The sequence below is a fragment of the Chanos chanos genome, chromosome 10 (genome assembly GCF_902362185.1).
Source record: "Chanos chanos chromosome 10, fChaCha1.1, whole genome shotgun sequence".
Lineage (NCBI taxonomy): Eukaryota > Metazoa > Chordata > Actinopteri > Gonorynchiformes > Chanidae > Chanos > Chanos chanos.
The window spans coordinates 14,104,264-14,119,517 of record NC_044504.1 but is presented as its reverse complement, the minus strand read 5'-3'; the positions used below and the strand labels follow the sequence as shown (position 1 = coordinate 14,119,517).

The window sequence follows — 15,254 nt, the reverse complement described above, 5'->3', positions numbered from 1 at the left end:
CATGTAGACAGGTGAATACAGAACCTTTTGAGAACGATGATGACACGGCCCCACCTCGCGCATGGCTATTTACGTCTATGTGGTGTTCTTCTGTAGTGTTTGTATATTTGAGTGGTAAAGTTACACCATAACTACTGGCCTGGCATACATACTACAGCATTTTCACTCATTTTTGCGGATCTGAGTGGATGAGGATGAGTTCTCAAAACATCGTATGGATGCGAAACCTTTTGAAAACGCAAGGGAAAAACATTGTTTGCAAAACATTCCATTGTCATGTGGACAGGGCCTTAAATTCATGGAACAAAAGCTAATAGCTTCATCAAACCAATGTCACATCAGCTTGTGAAAAACTTTGTTTGTGCCAGTCTCTGATACCATGAATACTTACCCCCATGCTCGGAATGACCTGCTTTGTTTGTTTGTTTGTTTTCAGTTATTTGTTTCATATGAAAATGGGTATCGACTGTGCACTCCTGTATTCCCATTATCTGAATTAAAACTTTGGGTAGGGTTTGATTCATTAGTTGAAAATGTAGAGACTTTTATCTTCTTTTGTAGTAGCATAAAGAGAGTCAGAAGACATCAGAAGGATTAATCAGATCAAACAGAAATGTAAAGGTCCAAACATGTAGCACAAACAAACAAACAAAAAAACTTTCAAAATACTTTTAAAATAATCATCATGCTTTCTTCCTCATCCTTCCTTCTCTTCTGTGCTCTCTCTCCAGAACATCACTGTTGAGCCATCAAAGCTCCTATATATGTGATTATTATTACAGTTTGTAATTATCGAGTGGTAGCAAATGATTTTGATTTAAGAATCACTTGTTAAGTAGAACTGAATACACTGGGAAGAATATTCAAATTTATTTGAATTGAAGTAGAATTTGTGTAAGGAAAGGGGGCATAATAGTTTGATTTTGTCCAAAGCTTACAGTTAAACATCTTGCTTGTTAGTTAGTATTGGTTGTTAGTTTAGGTTTTCCACATATGAGCTTCAGTTTCATTCAAATTGTCTCACCAACCAAGGAAAATGGTAAACTCTCCACTGGTGTTGTTTTGCTCCTTTTCATTTCTTTCCTCACTTACCCAGAATATGATTAAAAAGGTCATTAAAGATTTTTTTTTTTCTTTTTTTTTTAAACTCGGAAGACCATGCTGGGCTGTGATATGAGACGTTCATTACTATGGCAATAACACGAGTCAATGTGTCTCTTTCACTGCATATTAATGTGAATGCTGTCTGATGCATAGATATTAAATCTTTGCAACAGCAAAAAAAATAAATAAATAAATAAATAAATAAATAAATAAATAGAAACAGGCTTTGATGAAATATCATTAAAGCAGGCAAGTTCTACTCTTGTCTGAATAAGTCTGACATAAGTCAGGGAGCTTTTCTGTTCCAGGGGAAAATTCTGGGAGGGAGATGTGGAAAACCACTGGATAAAAACACCTTATATCTTCCTCAAGAGTCTTTTCAGGCCAGGCCATGGCAGAGCATATCCCTTGTGCCAATCATTCGCGGTGACTGTCTCACTCCTGCTTGCCTGATTGAGCAGAGTTGATAATTAGCTTAAGCGGCCTGGACACAGACAGTTACTATCTCAGATCAGGTGAAAGAGAGACAGATAGACTACTGTTTGCCTTTCAAGTCTCACTGTCCTTATCCAGATCAAAAAGGGCTACAAACTGTGCTGTGCCACAGTTCTGTGATAAAATCACTTCTCCTTTTTTTTTTTTTTCCCTTTATGGAAAAGAAGGAAGTAAACTGATTCCCATCAGTGGATTTGCTATTTTAGCACAGACACGCACACACGTGCGCGCGCACACACACACACACACACACACACACACACACACACACACACTATTTCAAAACAGCTTCAGATGATGAGCCCCTTGTGAGCTCTGTGGGTTTTTTTTTTTTGTTGTTTTTTTTTTTGTTTTCTTTTTTTTTCAGCATACATCTCAGACACCCAGTCGCCATTTGCATAGATATGCAAACTCCTGGCTACATCTCACTGTTCCCGCTGATGGTATCAGGCAGTGGAGTATATTTGTCCAGTCTCTTAATGTGATCTTTCTGGGTCACTGTTTCTCTGTCTGCACCAATGCCTTTAACATAGTTCTAACGTACAATATGCAAAATCTCACGATTATGTTGTCTCCAAACTATGATTCATGTGTCCTGTGGAAACAAAAAAAAGGTTGAAGGAGCGATTATGCTTTAATCATTGAGGAAGTGTCGTGTTTGTGTTGTCCTCTGAGTCTGTTGTACCCTTCCTTGTCTCTGTGTTTTTTCCCCCTTTCTTTTTTACAAGTATGAGGCTTTTTATTGGTGTTGCATTCTCTCTGTCGTTAAATATGTATTTGTTTTTGACAGGAGTGGGTTTTTCCATTTTATTTTCATGGTTCCGTCTAGAAAAGCTGCAAAGCCTCTCTCAGTATCCTTTCCTGTCATCCTGGGCTATAAAAAAAATGGCAACTTTGCTTTTAGGCTGTTTTATGTCTTGTTAAAACAGTTTTCCCCCCCTTTTTTTTCTTTTTTGGGGTGAAAACTACAGTGCACTTGTGAGATGACAGTGTGTTTTTGTGTACACAGGATTTATTATTGCTTTTAAGGGGAGGATGTGATTTATTTTTCTGTTTGATACGGACTGTTGAGAGGATATAAAATAAAGTCTTGCACTAACTGAACGCTTGTCTTAATTGCAGACTGAAAGCAAGTCTAAAGGACAAAGACAGCAGAGAACAATCCTGCTTCTTAATGATCAGCGTGTCCTAATCTATCCCTCTCTTTACAGAGGTCTCACGAAACGTCACCCTGCAGGGACGTTACAACTGCTGGGAAGGCCCTGACATTGCTTTGGGAAAGCTGTGCGACTTCAAGATCGACTGCCCATTCGGCGACGACGAGGGGGACTCATGTGGTGAGTATGACACGGGGCACAGTGGGTGAGGAGAACAGGGCATGCTGGGAATTGCACTGACAGTAGGGAAAGTGTTGAGATACCAAGAAGAACAGTAGATAAATGAAGTCATCGTCTGTTGCCCGTTTACACAACAGAGCTCGACAGGAGCATTCAGCGACAGTGCTGCAAGCTAAAGTATAGCCCACACTGTTCTGCTCCAGTAGAGAGTCTCATGCCTGACATACACTGCTTTTTCTTCTTTCCTCACCCTAAACGCTCTCTCTCTCTCTCTCTCTCTCTCTCTCTCTCTCTCTCTCTCTCTCTCCCTCGCTCTCTCTCTCTCTCTCTCTCTCTCTCTCTCTCTCTCTTGCTCTCATAAGGCCAAGCTTCATTGCTGTTACTTGCTACATCATGTTTTTCTGCAATTAATATGATGGTGTGAATGTGTATGTGTTTGTGTTTGTGTGAGCGTGCGTGTGTCTGTGTGTGAGTGTGTGTGTGTGTGTGTGTGTGTGTGTGTGTGTTATGCACTTTGGCTATTGGTGTGCACATCCATGCACTCATAACACTTCAGCATGAGACCGCCATTTCCTGAAACTCAGATTTTCATTTGGTTCTTATTTCCTTAAAGTAGTTTGCCTGCAAAAATATATTTCCAGTAGAAGAAACTACTTCATATTTCACTTTTCTAAAATGTCCACCTTTTTAAAAATTAATGTTGAGACCAAGTTGTCCATGGCCTGTATCATAGCATCTCTCTCTCTCTCTCTCTCTCTCTCTCTCTCTCTCTCTCTCTCTCTCTCACACACACACACAAAAAGTTGTTGAGTTGTGTTGAGGCTGTCTTACTGCACCAACTCAGCCACTCCCCACACCCAAAAATACTTTATTTATCCCTCATCATAACCTATTCTGTATGATGCTACTCTGATTGATCCATCTGCTCTGTCTATTTATACACAACACGGTTATTTCCAAGACTCATTAATTTACTGAAAGAAAAAAAAAAAAACTCAGCTGTTGTCAATCAAGTCTGTGCTTCTTCAGAAAACACCTCTCCCCCCTCCTCCAACCAGCCTTTACTTCTACCTTACCCTTTTTAAGCATGGAACTGAAGAGGTCGGTGTAGTTACACTGGCTTATTTAATGATCATCATTTCCATCCTGTCTGTTTCACTTTGGTAAATGACTGGGTAATCCCCTATCCACACCTTTAAGATCAATCATCAAGTCAGGAATTAATCACCTGCTATCAGGGGTATCACAGCTAATATGCCAGGAGCTAATCTGATAAATAGGTGAACTAGATGGAAGGCAAACTACATGACTTGACATTCAGGGTTGCTACTTTGCTTTTTAACCAGTGATATAACAAACATTACCTGATATAGTAAACAAGGTGAATTACCACCTCAGATGTGCATCCCCTGCACTCACAGATGATTTCTACCAAGAAAAACTATGCACAGTGTGTATATGGATGTGGATTGGCAGCATTTTATTAGTAGTAGTGTCAATTTTTGGTATTTTAGGTTTTTTTCCCTTCTTTAATTGTGTTATGTATTATAAGTGGTGTGATTGAATAAAGTCCCATTCCTTCCTTTTATTTCTGTATATGGTAAAATTGTTACGCAGTAAAAGCCCTACATCAAGGGAGGACAAAAAGCCTGCAGAATGCCAGGATCCTGTTTTATCTCCCCAAATGTAATTGTATCACTTTCTCACCAATTGCGGGCCCTTTGTAATGTGTGAAGTGGGCAGATTATAGCTGGAAGGGAAGTATGTGTCCTCACCTTTCTAAGATTTATTAAAGCTGAACTTCATACCACAGGTGACAAATAAATATACTCACCATGGAAAAGCTTTTTAGGGCCCTGTTAATAGGGTATCTCTGCGCACACTAGCCCCTCTTCTCAACATTTGCGTTACCTCAGAAAGATTCTTGCCCCTCGGGTTTCAAGGACCTTTCTTGGCTCTTTTAGAAGTCTAAGGCTAGCCAAAGACTAGTTCTGTTCAAAGCTCAACCAGGCTATTGAGCCCTGGGATCAAATCCTTAGCTTCTGTGCACTTTCTCTTTTTCTTTCTCTCTCTCTCTCTCTCTCCCCCTCCCTCTCTCTCTCTCTCTCTCTCTCTCTCTCTATCTCTCCCCCTCCCTCTCTCTCTCTCTCTCTCTCTCTCTCTCAACTCCCTTCTTTATATTCCATCCACTCCTCTCCTCATCATGTCCTCCTCCCTTATGTTTGTCCGCCTCTCTCCGTTTTCTTCTTTCTCTCAGGTCAATTCCTCAACGGCAGCTACTGCTCTTTTGAACAAAGTGATTGTGGCTGGCAGGCAGTGCCTGGCAGATCTCCCGCCTGGAGGGTCCAGCCATCTCTGTCCAAGGGGATCAGAACCAGCTGTCCACCCTCAGGTGTGCCTCCAAATGCATTGTCTGACAAAGCCTTTGTTCAATAATCCAGCAGCACCTCTGTCATTTAGAACAGGTCTTGCTAGTAAGCACTGAAAAGATGCATATGCATCCTACAAGCAGTTTTAAAAGATTCTCAGCATGAACTACTTTGAACTGAAGTGAATTATTAAACCAAACTAAAGTTATGTTTTAAATCTGTCTGCATAATTCTGGTAAGCTTTAATCCATATTCAGCTATATTTACTGAACTTAAAATGACTTGTTATGAAAGATAAATGGAGGATAAATAAGCACTACTGTAGTGCAGCTGCTCAAACCCCTATTCTAGCATGTCAGAGAGAGAGAGAGAGAGAGAGACAGAGAGTAAATTTTTGTATTTTTTAAGATATGCACGTACGTATACATGTGAGTAACTGTTTTTGTTGTTGTTGTTGTTTTGTTTTGTTTTGTTTTGTTTTTTTTTGTTTTTTCTTTAAATATTTCTGGTTTCACATGTGGGGTTGGCAGGTGGTGTATTAGCTGTTGAAAGTGGACAGTCCAAAGGCCAAAAACTGTCATCCCTGGTCCGAAGTCCTCTCTTCTTATACCCACTGCGCAATGCTCCGTGTTTGGTACGTGCAGTGAGGCAGTCTGCCAGCAAATTAAACAGCCATGACATGTAACTACATATGTGAAAATTAAGTCTTATGTAAGCCTCATTCCATATTGCCAGCATATCTACTCTCTGCTCATTTAAGCACAGAAACAATGATGGACAAAAACTAATGACATTAAGGGTGCACAGCATGTTGATACAAGTTATGTAACTTTAAAATGTGCTGTTCAGAAGGTCCCGCACACCAAAATGAGAGCAGAATCTGATTAAACAGATAAAGCCATGTTTTGAAAATGTCAGTGCTAATTTGAGCGGTAGATGCAAGGCTTGATGAATCGTTTCTCATTTTTTTTGGGAACATGAGCAGGCGGGAAGAGGGAAAGGGTAGAGAGTAGTAGACACACAGGTGGTGGTGGTGAGGTGGGGTGGGTGGGTGTGTGTGGGGGGGGGCGGGGGGGGGGGGGGTGTACAGCACAGCTGAGAGGGTTAGAAGATAAGAGAAACTTACACAGGATAAGAGAGGAGGGTACAGCATGAGAGTGACAAAATCAGAAATTCAGAAAAGGGAGGAGGAGAGAGAAAAAGAGAGAGAGAGAGAGAGAGGGGGGGGGGGGGGGGGGAGAAGAATGGAGGGAGAAGAATGGAAGACACTGAGAGACTACTGAAGAGGCCAAGAAAACAGAGATTGGACCTCTTTTGAGGGCTTTGGTTGACCACAATAGAAAGATATGAGGGTAGTGCCGACTCCTGTACGGACAGTGCCTTAGGCAGTGTGAAGAAACAGCAAGCCGCCGCAGCAGCCTGGCTTCAGCCCATTGATGAGCCATGATTCCATATTAGCTCTTCAGCCTCTCTCTCTCTCTCTCTCTCTTCTGCCCATGCTACAACTCCCTGTCTGTGTGCCATAACAAGGTGGACCTGCCTGTCTAAGCAGACTGTCTGACACTCCACTCTGAGCTACTGCTCAGAGCACAGGGATTAAAAAAAAAAAAAAAACTCATTTGAGGTGTTTTAAAACATTTAAAATTAGGGATGTCCCGATTCGATCTCAAAGATTGGTATCGGGGCCAAGGCATTTTTTTAACTGATTGGTATCGGCTTTACTGAGCCCGACCCCAAGCCCGATCCCTTGTTTTACGTCAGTTGTCACACAGGTATTGTAAACGGAGAGTATAATTTGTGGCAGGACGCAGCTGAAATATCTGCAGGGTGGACATGTTTCAAATTGGGAAACGAAAGCAGTCCAAAAGCCACTTGTAATGTTTGCAATGCGAGCATTTCGTGAGGTGGTAGTAACACAGAGCGGCGTTCAAAAAATAAAATAAACACTCAGCGGAATACAGTGAGTTCACTCTTGTAACACAGGCAAAGGCTGCTCTGAAGCAACACACAGTGGAGGATATACTTTTAAAAGGAGAGAGTAATTTCCTCAACACAGCGACAAGGCCAAAAAGATTACAGAGAAGGTAACTGAATTAATTGCTATGGATGACCAGCCCATGTGGTAGTGAATCAGAGGTGTGTTCAAATTTGGCAAATTGTGGCAAACGTTCCAGACAAACGTGTTTTCTTTTAACTTTGAACGTGTTTTAGGTCAGCATACTCCGACGACATTAATCCTCAAGACTACTAATAACAACCAAGGTATCATTTCAAAATTGAAACACCTAACGCTTTAGCTGTATGTGATGCCTGTGACTTAGCCTAAACTAAGGACCACAGAGAGCAATATAGTTGCTTAGCTAATGCTAAGGATTGATAATAATAGCATACAAAAAAGTATCAACGTAACTGACAGTTAGACAACTTAACCACTTGAATAATTATAAGATTAAATAAAATCGTACACTCACGTATATTTTCCATTATATCTCCCACAGTACGCCTTACCCTCTCGACACTACATTTCAGACATTGCTCTACCAGAGCTTTACAAGAAGGTTTACTTTGTTATTTTGTAAAATAAAAAAAGTAATAAAAAAAAGTAAGACTTGGCCGCAGGCAATTTTTTTCTTAATGCATTTGCTATTCAGTTGTCAAGCATATACATTGAATTGGTTGTAATCACTTTAATGTACTTGAGATGTGCACTGTGCAACTGTGTTACCTAGGAAAATACAAGTATCGGATCGGGACTTGGTATCGGCATATTAAATCTCAGATCGGGATTGGGGGCAAAAAAACTTGATCGGGACATCCTTATTTAAAATATTTCCAACCCTGTTTTTCCCAAAAAAGTAGAGGTTGTAATAAAACAAAAAGTACAAGGAGGTCATGTTGTGTGACATCATCAAAAACTGCTAACATCAGCATTTTTGATATCATCTCAAGGTTCGGTTCTGGGTGTGTTCTGAAGAATCTGCGGGTGGGCTCCTCTCTTTGTGGATTGTGGAGAATAGCACAGGGCCGGAAGGTCAGCGTCAAATGTGGAACTCGACCAACCAAGTCAAGACGGAGAAAGGCTGGAAGCTTGTCTCCCTACCTCTATATGGACTTGTTGATTCGTAAGTCTAAGCATCTGTTAATCAACTTCAAAATAACCTTAATTTGTTCTTTTACATTTTGTTTGTTTAATAAAGCCAAGTCAAGTGCACAAAGTGTTCAGAGGAATTCCACAGTTTTAGATGTGACTTCTGGCCATGGCACCATTAACAGCTTCAGTGAGAAGCTTCTTGTCTTCCAAATGCAGATTTGAGTTATTTGTATGCAGTCTGGAGCATATTCTCATGTTCACTGTGAAATCCTAATGAATCCCAGTGGGGCTGAGCTTGTACTAAGGGCCCGCCAAACGCACTGCCTCTTCCACGTACTGTATCACTCACTCCTTATGAAAGGAGGGAGGAAGAAAAAAAAATCAATGCGGAGGGGCCTCCATTCATCCTTTCTTTCACTCCAATTAGTACTGGCACTTGACTTGCAAGACTGAGGACTTAGAGGAAAAAAAAAAAAAAGATGGCTGTTTTATCTTCCTGTGTGCCTGATTGGACTTCCCTCTCATTGTCAGTAGCTTGCTAATCCTAGTCCACAGAGAGTGATTAAAATTTCATTTCCTGCCTCCTCCCACTTCTCTTTTATTTCTGTTCTTCTTTCTTCAAACTTCACAAGGAAATTTGTCACTTTAGCTCATGACCTGAGTGACCTCATGACGGCCTACTTATGACCAGGGTAGATATTTAGTTTGACGTATTTTGCACCATACAGACGAAAGGTTAAATAGGAATCAATAAGAGTGAACACGGTGGTAAACATCAGGAGTAGAACTGTCAGTTGAAGTTGTGTGTCCTATAATATTAATGAACACTATGAACATACAGCAGAGATTACAAGTAGTGTGGTGGAGCTTATATGCTGGTATACCCTGTACACCCATGTCTTTTTCCTTTGACATTACATGTACTTTGCTTCTTTTGTACAACTGATATGTAGCAACTGTGCATAATAAATTACAGCAGCAATACACTGAGATCTTGCTTAATTGCCTTATGATGCCAGATGAATAAAACAGACTAGTCACACTTCTAAAATTAATTATGAAGTGCGCACAGCAAACAACATTGTGTGCAGTTGCCCAAAGCAACATTAAGTTGCTTTCTGTTCTCTCTCTCTCTTTTTTTTTTTCTTTTTTCCTTTTTCCGCTCTACCCAACTCTGTGCATTTCTCCAGTAAATGCAGCTAATATTGTACCAACACAAATAAATTATCCACAGAAAAAGGTCAAATTTTCCTGTAGCCTTAACATTAAAATCATGCAACATGTTGAGTGTCGCAATGTCATTCAATAATCTTTCTCCTTAAATGCACAACCATTTGTCAATATCATAACATTGGAAATTTTTTTTGGTGAAATTGCGTACCACCACAGAACTGATCGCTGGTCCTTCCTTTCATTTATCAGACAGTTATTGGAAATGGTAGACACGGATTCAAACCCTTATACTGACTTGCTTGTTGCACTATCCCAAACCAGCTCCTCTGTGCATTTAAGACTGTTGAGCATGCTGCAGGGACTGAGTGATAGACCCTGTTTTGAAGAGACAAACAAATGGCAATACAGCATCTCAACAGGATAAATTCCCACTATCAGTGTGAAATCAAAAGTTAGAGTCAAATGTGGAGTTCTGCCAAGCATGTCTTTGTCTCACGCCAAGTTCCAAATGTGACATTAGTGCTACTATATCTTAAGTCTCTCTCTCTCTCTCTCTCTCTCTCTCTCTCTCTCTGTAGGTTTTATCTGCAGCTCAAAGCAGAGAGTTTGTCTAGTAGTGGGTTTGCTTTTGCAGTTGACAACATTACTCTACAGATGGACTGCTTCCTGGCAAGTGAGTACAGCATTTTCACAACTTCTAATAGCTTGATATCCTTAACACAGACAGAAATTATACCATTGATTTGGAGTATTGCTTAGAGGTTAATTAACAAATTGGAAAATGTTTTATTGGACCGCTATAATTGGGAAAACACTGGTTCTCATTTCACAGAGTGCAAAGGAAAAAAAAGTTGAAAAGAATATTCTGAATTCTAATTAAGCGTAATCGGATTTTGTATGTAACTTACCTACCACAGTCTTCTAATGGTGTTTAAAATGAAATTCAAATGCAAATCATGTCTTCTGTTGAGCCGTAAAAATTCATTTGAAAATGAGCGATGAATATGTAGAATGTTGAACAACCATGCCAGAATCTATCATGCTCTCAGTGAAGGCTCTTTTGCTAACCATTCCTGTTATCTCTCAAAATGAATGTTTTAACATGAGTCACAAAGCTATTCAGAGACATCATGTGGGCTTTTTGTTTTCATATCTGAGTATACCTGCCACTGAGGTCAAAACCCACACTTGTGCTGTACTTCATTCACATGCTAATTGAACTGTCACTGTCATCAGTGATACACAGCCCACACACACAAAACTCCAAGGCGACAAGAGAAACAAAGGACTTTCTTAAGTTCCCTATTATGTTGGCGACCAGAATAGCATGATAAGTCTTTGCAAGTTTGAGGAGCCTCGCTCCAAATATGGTGCTGTTCAAAGAGGAACAGAAGTTAACCTCATTAATGCACAGGGATTAGATTAAAGGTTCCTAAATCCATTTGGTTGTGGAGTTAGAATCAGCTTGGGGGCCATTGCTCTGAAGCCAAATCTCCTCCTTAAATATTGCTGATTTCTCTTCAACAGTTGGCTGATTTGATTTTTCAGGCTCTTTGAGGTCAGCACAGACTAAATAATACATTTATCTCCCTGCTTCTATGCCTTGTGGGAAGCCTGTGTTCCATATGAGTGATCTGAATAACATGTAAATGAATTTAATACAATATACATTATTACTGTGTTATTGCATATAGTTCATGTTGTATTTAGTCCCAGCTGCTGTGTCTGTGACACCTCTAAACTTATCCCCTCCTAAGGATCAGTGGAGTAAAGCTTTGCTGTAATTTTTATGCTGTTCCAGTCTTCTCCTAAAAGCACATTCACAGCCATCTGAGATCTGAGAGAAGATATTTTGTAAAACAGTACTTTACAATACTCATCTAAAATACCAGCATTAAAGCCAGATCAGAGAATATTAGTGGATTTGCACGAAATATTTTGCCAAGCAACATCTCAGGAGGAAGAAAAGAACAGGATTCAGTGTATTAATTTGATTATTTGACTCCATCAGAAACAAACAAAACACAAATGCAGCATTAGAGGGTGATAAGGAGAGAACTGGTTCTTGAGCAGTGACAATGGTAAAATCTTGTCTGATACGTGCTACTTTAGTTTGCTCATAAGTGCAAAAGAAGCAGTATAATGTTGGCTACTATTGTGTCAGAAGAACCTTTTTCCCCCAAGAGCTCTGAACCTCCAACCTCCAATTCGCTGCTGTCAAACTCACAACAATTAAATGGAGGCCAAAAGGTTCTAAGATTGTCAGTTGCTTTTTAAATTTTGATTATGCCGCTGTTGTTTAGAAGCTAAGAGACCATTACATGAGTTCATGAGTGATAGATTGCCAATACCAAACGCCTAGAATACCACAGTGCAACTAGAAATATAGTCCATTTATGGTGTGTCACACAAATCCCTGCCTTCAGTGAAAGTATGTTACATTTAATAACCCTGTTGAGAAAAATTAATACAGTGAATAGAACTTAAATGTAACTGAAAACAACTGAAACTGAAATTGTGCAACATACATATACTGTATCTTTTTTTTTTCCCTCAAAAACCCCTTTTTTTTACCCTTGCCTTCTTTTGTCAGTGCTGGTAAACTTTCACTCATGAAAGCATAGAGACAATACAAGAAAATACAGACAAAGTATTTCAGGTCTGGACTGTGGATAGCACAATAACTAATAGCAGAGGAAGTTAAATCAGACACATCGATACTCATAACCCCACGCATGAAACTACAACACATGAACCTTAACATGGATGCAAATGAAAAAAAAAACTAATCAAGAATTTTCAAATTGCATGCACACATTACTTTACACATTGAAATATTACTTGAATATTAAGGAAAACAGTGATATTTGAGGTAATGGTGACATTTGTTTCAGTGCTGAAGTGTTCTAATAAATCAATACAAATAAAAGAAATAAAAGAAATTGCAGCTGGGCCTCTAACATTACATCCTTTCTCACTCTCAGTCATCAAGGAGATTTTCATCTCCTTGATACTTTATTTTTTTCTTGAAATAACTCGAACACTGTTTAGATACCTATTGCAATGGTAAAGTGTCATGTCGTCCACTCTTCTCCCTCTTTGGCAGTCCCATAAGAACATTTTGCTAGTGAACCTCACCAATTTGCTATAAACAAACTATGTCATCTTCCATGATTAAATGGAAATTATTGGCAATGAAAGGAGTTTGCACTTTGAGGTAAGGTTTTCAAGCCAGAGATTTGTGGCCAAATCTTTATTCTGCAGTTTTGATGATTTCAGCATATGATCAGCACCAGTAAGGTATTTGTCTTTGCCACATTAAAGGCAAAGGCAGTGGAACCTTAATTTCTTTCCATTGCAAGGGTCCTGACAGGAAATGGCTGACATGCTCAGTGAAATATTTGCCCAGTAATTTGTATTGTGGTACTGTGATGGCTTTTGTCTGTCATATATGCTTCCAAATGAGTCATCCTCAAGCTATTTGAATATCCATTATGTATATGCATGAATAAGTGTACACACCAATGCACACACACACGCACATGCGCACACACACACACATACACACACACTCACACACACACACACACACACAATAATCTGTATTGTTAAAGTGATCCAGTCTGTTCACTGAGAAAAAGCAATGATACTCATACTATACTCTTTTAGAGGGTCATTCCCATTGCCCTTTAGTACTAATGAATGTGGTAGTTGGTGTCTCTCTCTCTCTCTCTCTCTCTCTCTCTCTCTGTCTGTGTGTGTGTGTGTGTGTGTGTGTTTGCTTCTTCATACAGCTTTTTTGCCGTATCCATTGTCCTCCGCCCAGAGCAGATGGCTTTGGATTGGCTGTGTGGGAGTTTTATTTTTTTTTTCCTAGCAATTCTGATTAGAGCTGACTTCTCTCATCCTATTTTTATAACTGCAGCTCACATCTCATCATTTGAAAAGTGAGCAATATCAATAACAAAAGCAGTTCAACAATCTGGTACACTTGACTCAAAAAAAAAAAAAAAAAAAGCTGAAAGTTACAGAATATGTTGAAATCTAGCATTTTACACTTTAGCCTGGCCTCTTCCCTCTTAAAGCTCCCTGTCCATAACTCTTTGTTGTGGCATCCAGGTCTCATAAACTCAGTCATGGCTGCTGGGACAGCTGCTGTGCAAAGCAAAGGCATTTCCCTGATGATCACTCAGGGAACGAGTTCCTTCCTCTGGGCCCCCAAAACATGAATGAAACACTGGTGTAATGTCCATCACAAGGATACAGAATGCCAACAATTCCATTCAGATGCAGGGATTGGAACTGACCTGCCTGAAGGCAATAGGAAAAGCAGCTCGCTGAAAAGGCCCAACCTGCCAATTAGTTTGACATACATCGCCGTGAAGGCACATCAGGTTTAATTCTACACAAACTGACAGAAATTTGACAAGTTTCTGTGTTCTGTTATTTTATATGCTAAGTATTTTAAACATTGTGTTCGATTTTAGCAGGTTTAGTGTGTTAGGTTAACTCGTTGTACATTTCACATTTACTGCTTGTTAGACTTGTTACCTGCCTTTCCAATAACCATCCCAAAAGACACAACAACTATGCAAACAGCTTTAGAGAGGTTTATGAGAATAACTGATCTGTTGTTCGAGTCCAGTGCTTTCTTGGCCAGTTTGCAGATTAGTTTGCACAGCAATTTATAATTCTGCCTGAAGCTTCATATCTTGGTTGGGGTTTTTTTGTTTTTTTTTAATGAGAAAAGCTTGTTAATACTGAATGGGACTTGACCGTTTCTCACCTTTGCTTGTACCCTTACATCTGTTATCTAAAGCATGACTGGATTTCAAATGTGCAGATATGCATTTGTTTGCTAGAGCTGTCACTGTGCTGTTCAGTGACACTAAAAGCAGGTCTGATCTCAGCTGTGATTACCTATTGAATATGGATCAGACAACAAAATATCAACAAGACAATCCTATTTAGAAAACACTTTCTCAAACCTCCCCAGCTCTGATTGCTGAAACATGCATAGTGCTCCATTTGTGAGACAGCTGGAATAATTGTGACTACTGAAAAACCCCAAAGTGTTCTGGCACAGAAACCCTTTGGTCTTTGTGAAGTAGCAGTAGAAATTTTCACTTAAAATCTGATGTTTGTTATTGCCATGAAAAAATTGGCATCTTGTAAAAGTATTAATAATTGCAATATATGTCTATATGTCTATTATTATTATTGTTATTGTTATTGTTATTATTACATATACTGCGGCACTACATAAAGTCATTCTGAGAATTTCCCCAGCCGCATACGCCTTACAGTGTCTTTTAAAGATGAATATTTGAAGAGATATGACTAGGCTGGTGCTGTATTGCCCTGGTAAATGTGAAATGAAAGCACTTTCCTACAGAGTGACATTTTTTGCTTGCGGCAAAAGGATTACATGAAATCTTCCACGGTGAAACTTTCAAGGGATTTCAGTGTTTTAGCCCACCAGCCATGACTTGTCTTTGCAATGTCTGCTGCACCTGAGGCGAGTGATATGGAGCAGAGAAAAACAGGATCACCTGTTGTGTGATAGCCACTATGGGAATGTGGAGGAGAATGAATAAATAAATAAATAAATAAATAAATAAATAAATAAATAAATAAACAAATAAAGCTGAAACATGCAAGGAGTAATCCTCCCAGTTTGTTTAA

General features: G+C 39.5%; 1 protein-coding gene across 1 annotated transcript in view; it reads left to right on the top strand.

Annotated features, from left to right (window-relative positions):
* The window catches only part of alk (ALK receptor tyrosine kinase), a 252,098-nt gene that overhangs the window by 209,354 nt on the left and 27,490 nt on the right, over positions 1-15,254 (top strand). The window contains exons 7-11 of the mRNA XM_030786739.1: positions 2,811-2,936; positions 5,194-5,328; positions 5,836-5,939; positions 8,255-8,427; positions 10,148-10,242. Of these exons, the coding sequence (XP_030642599.1) occupies positions 2,811-2,936; positions 5,194-5,328; positions 5,836-5,939; positions 8,255-8,427; positions 10,148-10,242 (633 nt within the window). The remainder of the gene's footprint in view (positions 1-2,810; positions 2,937-5,193; positions 5,329-5,835; positions 5,940-8,254; positions 8,428-10,147; positions 10,243-15,254) is intronic.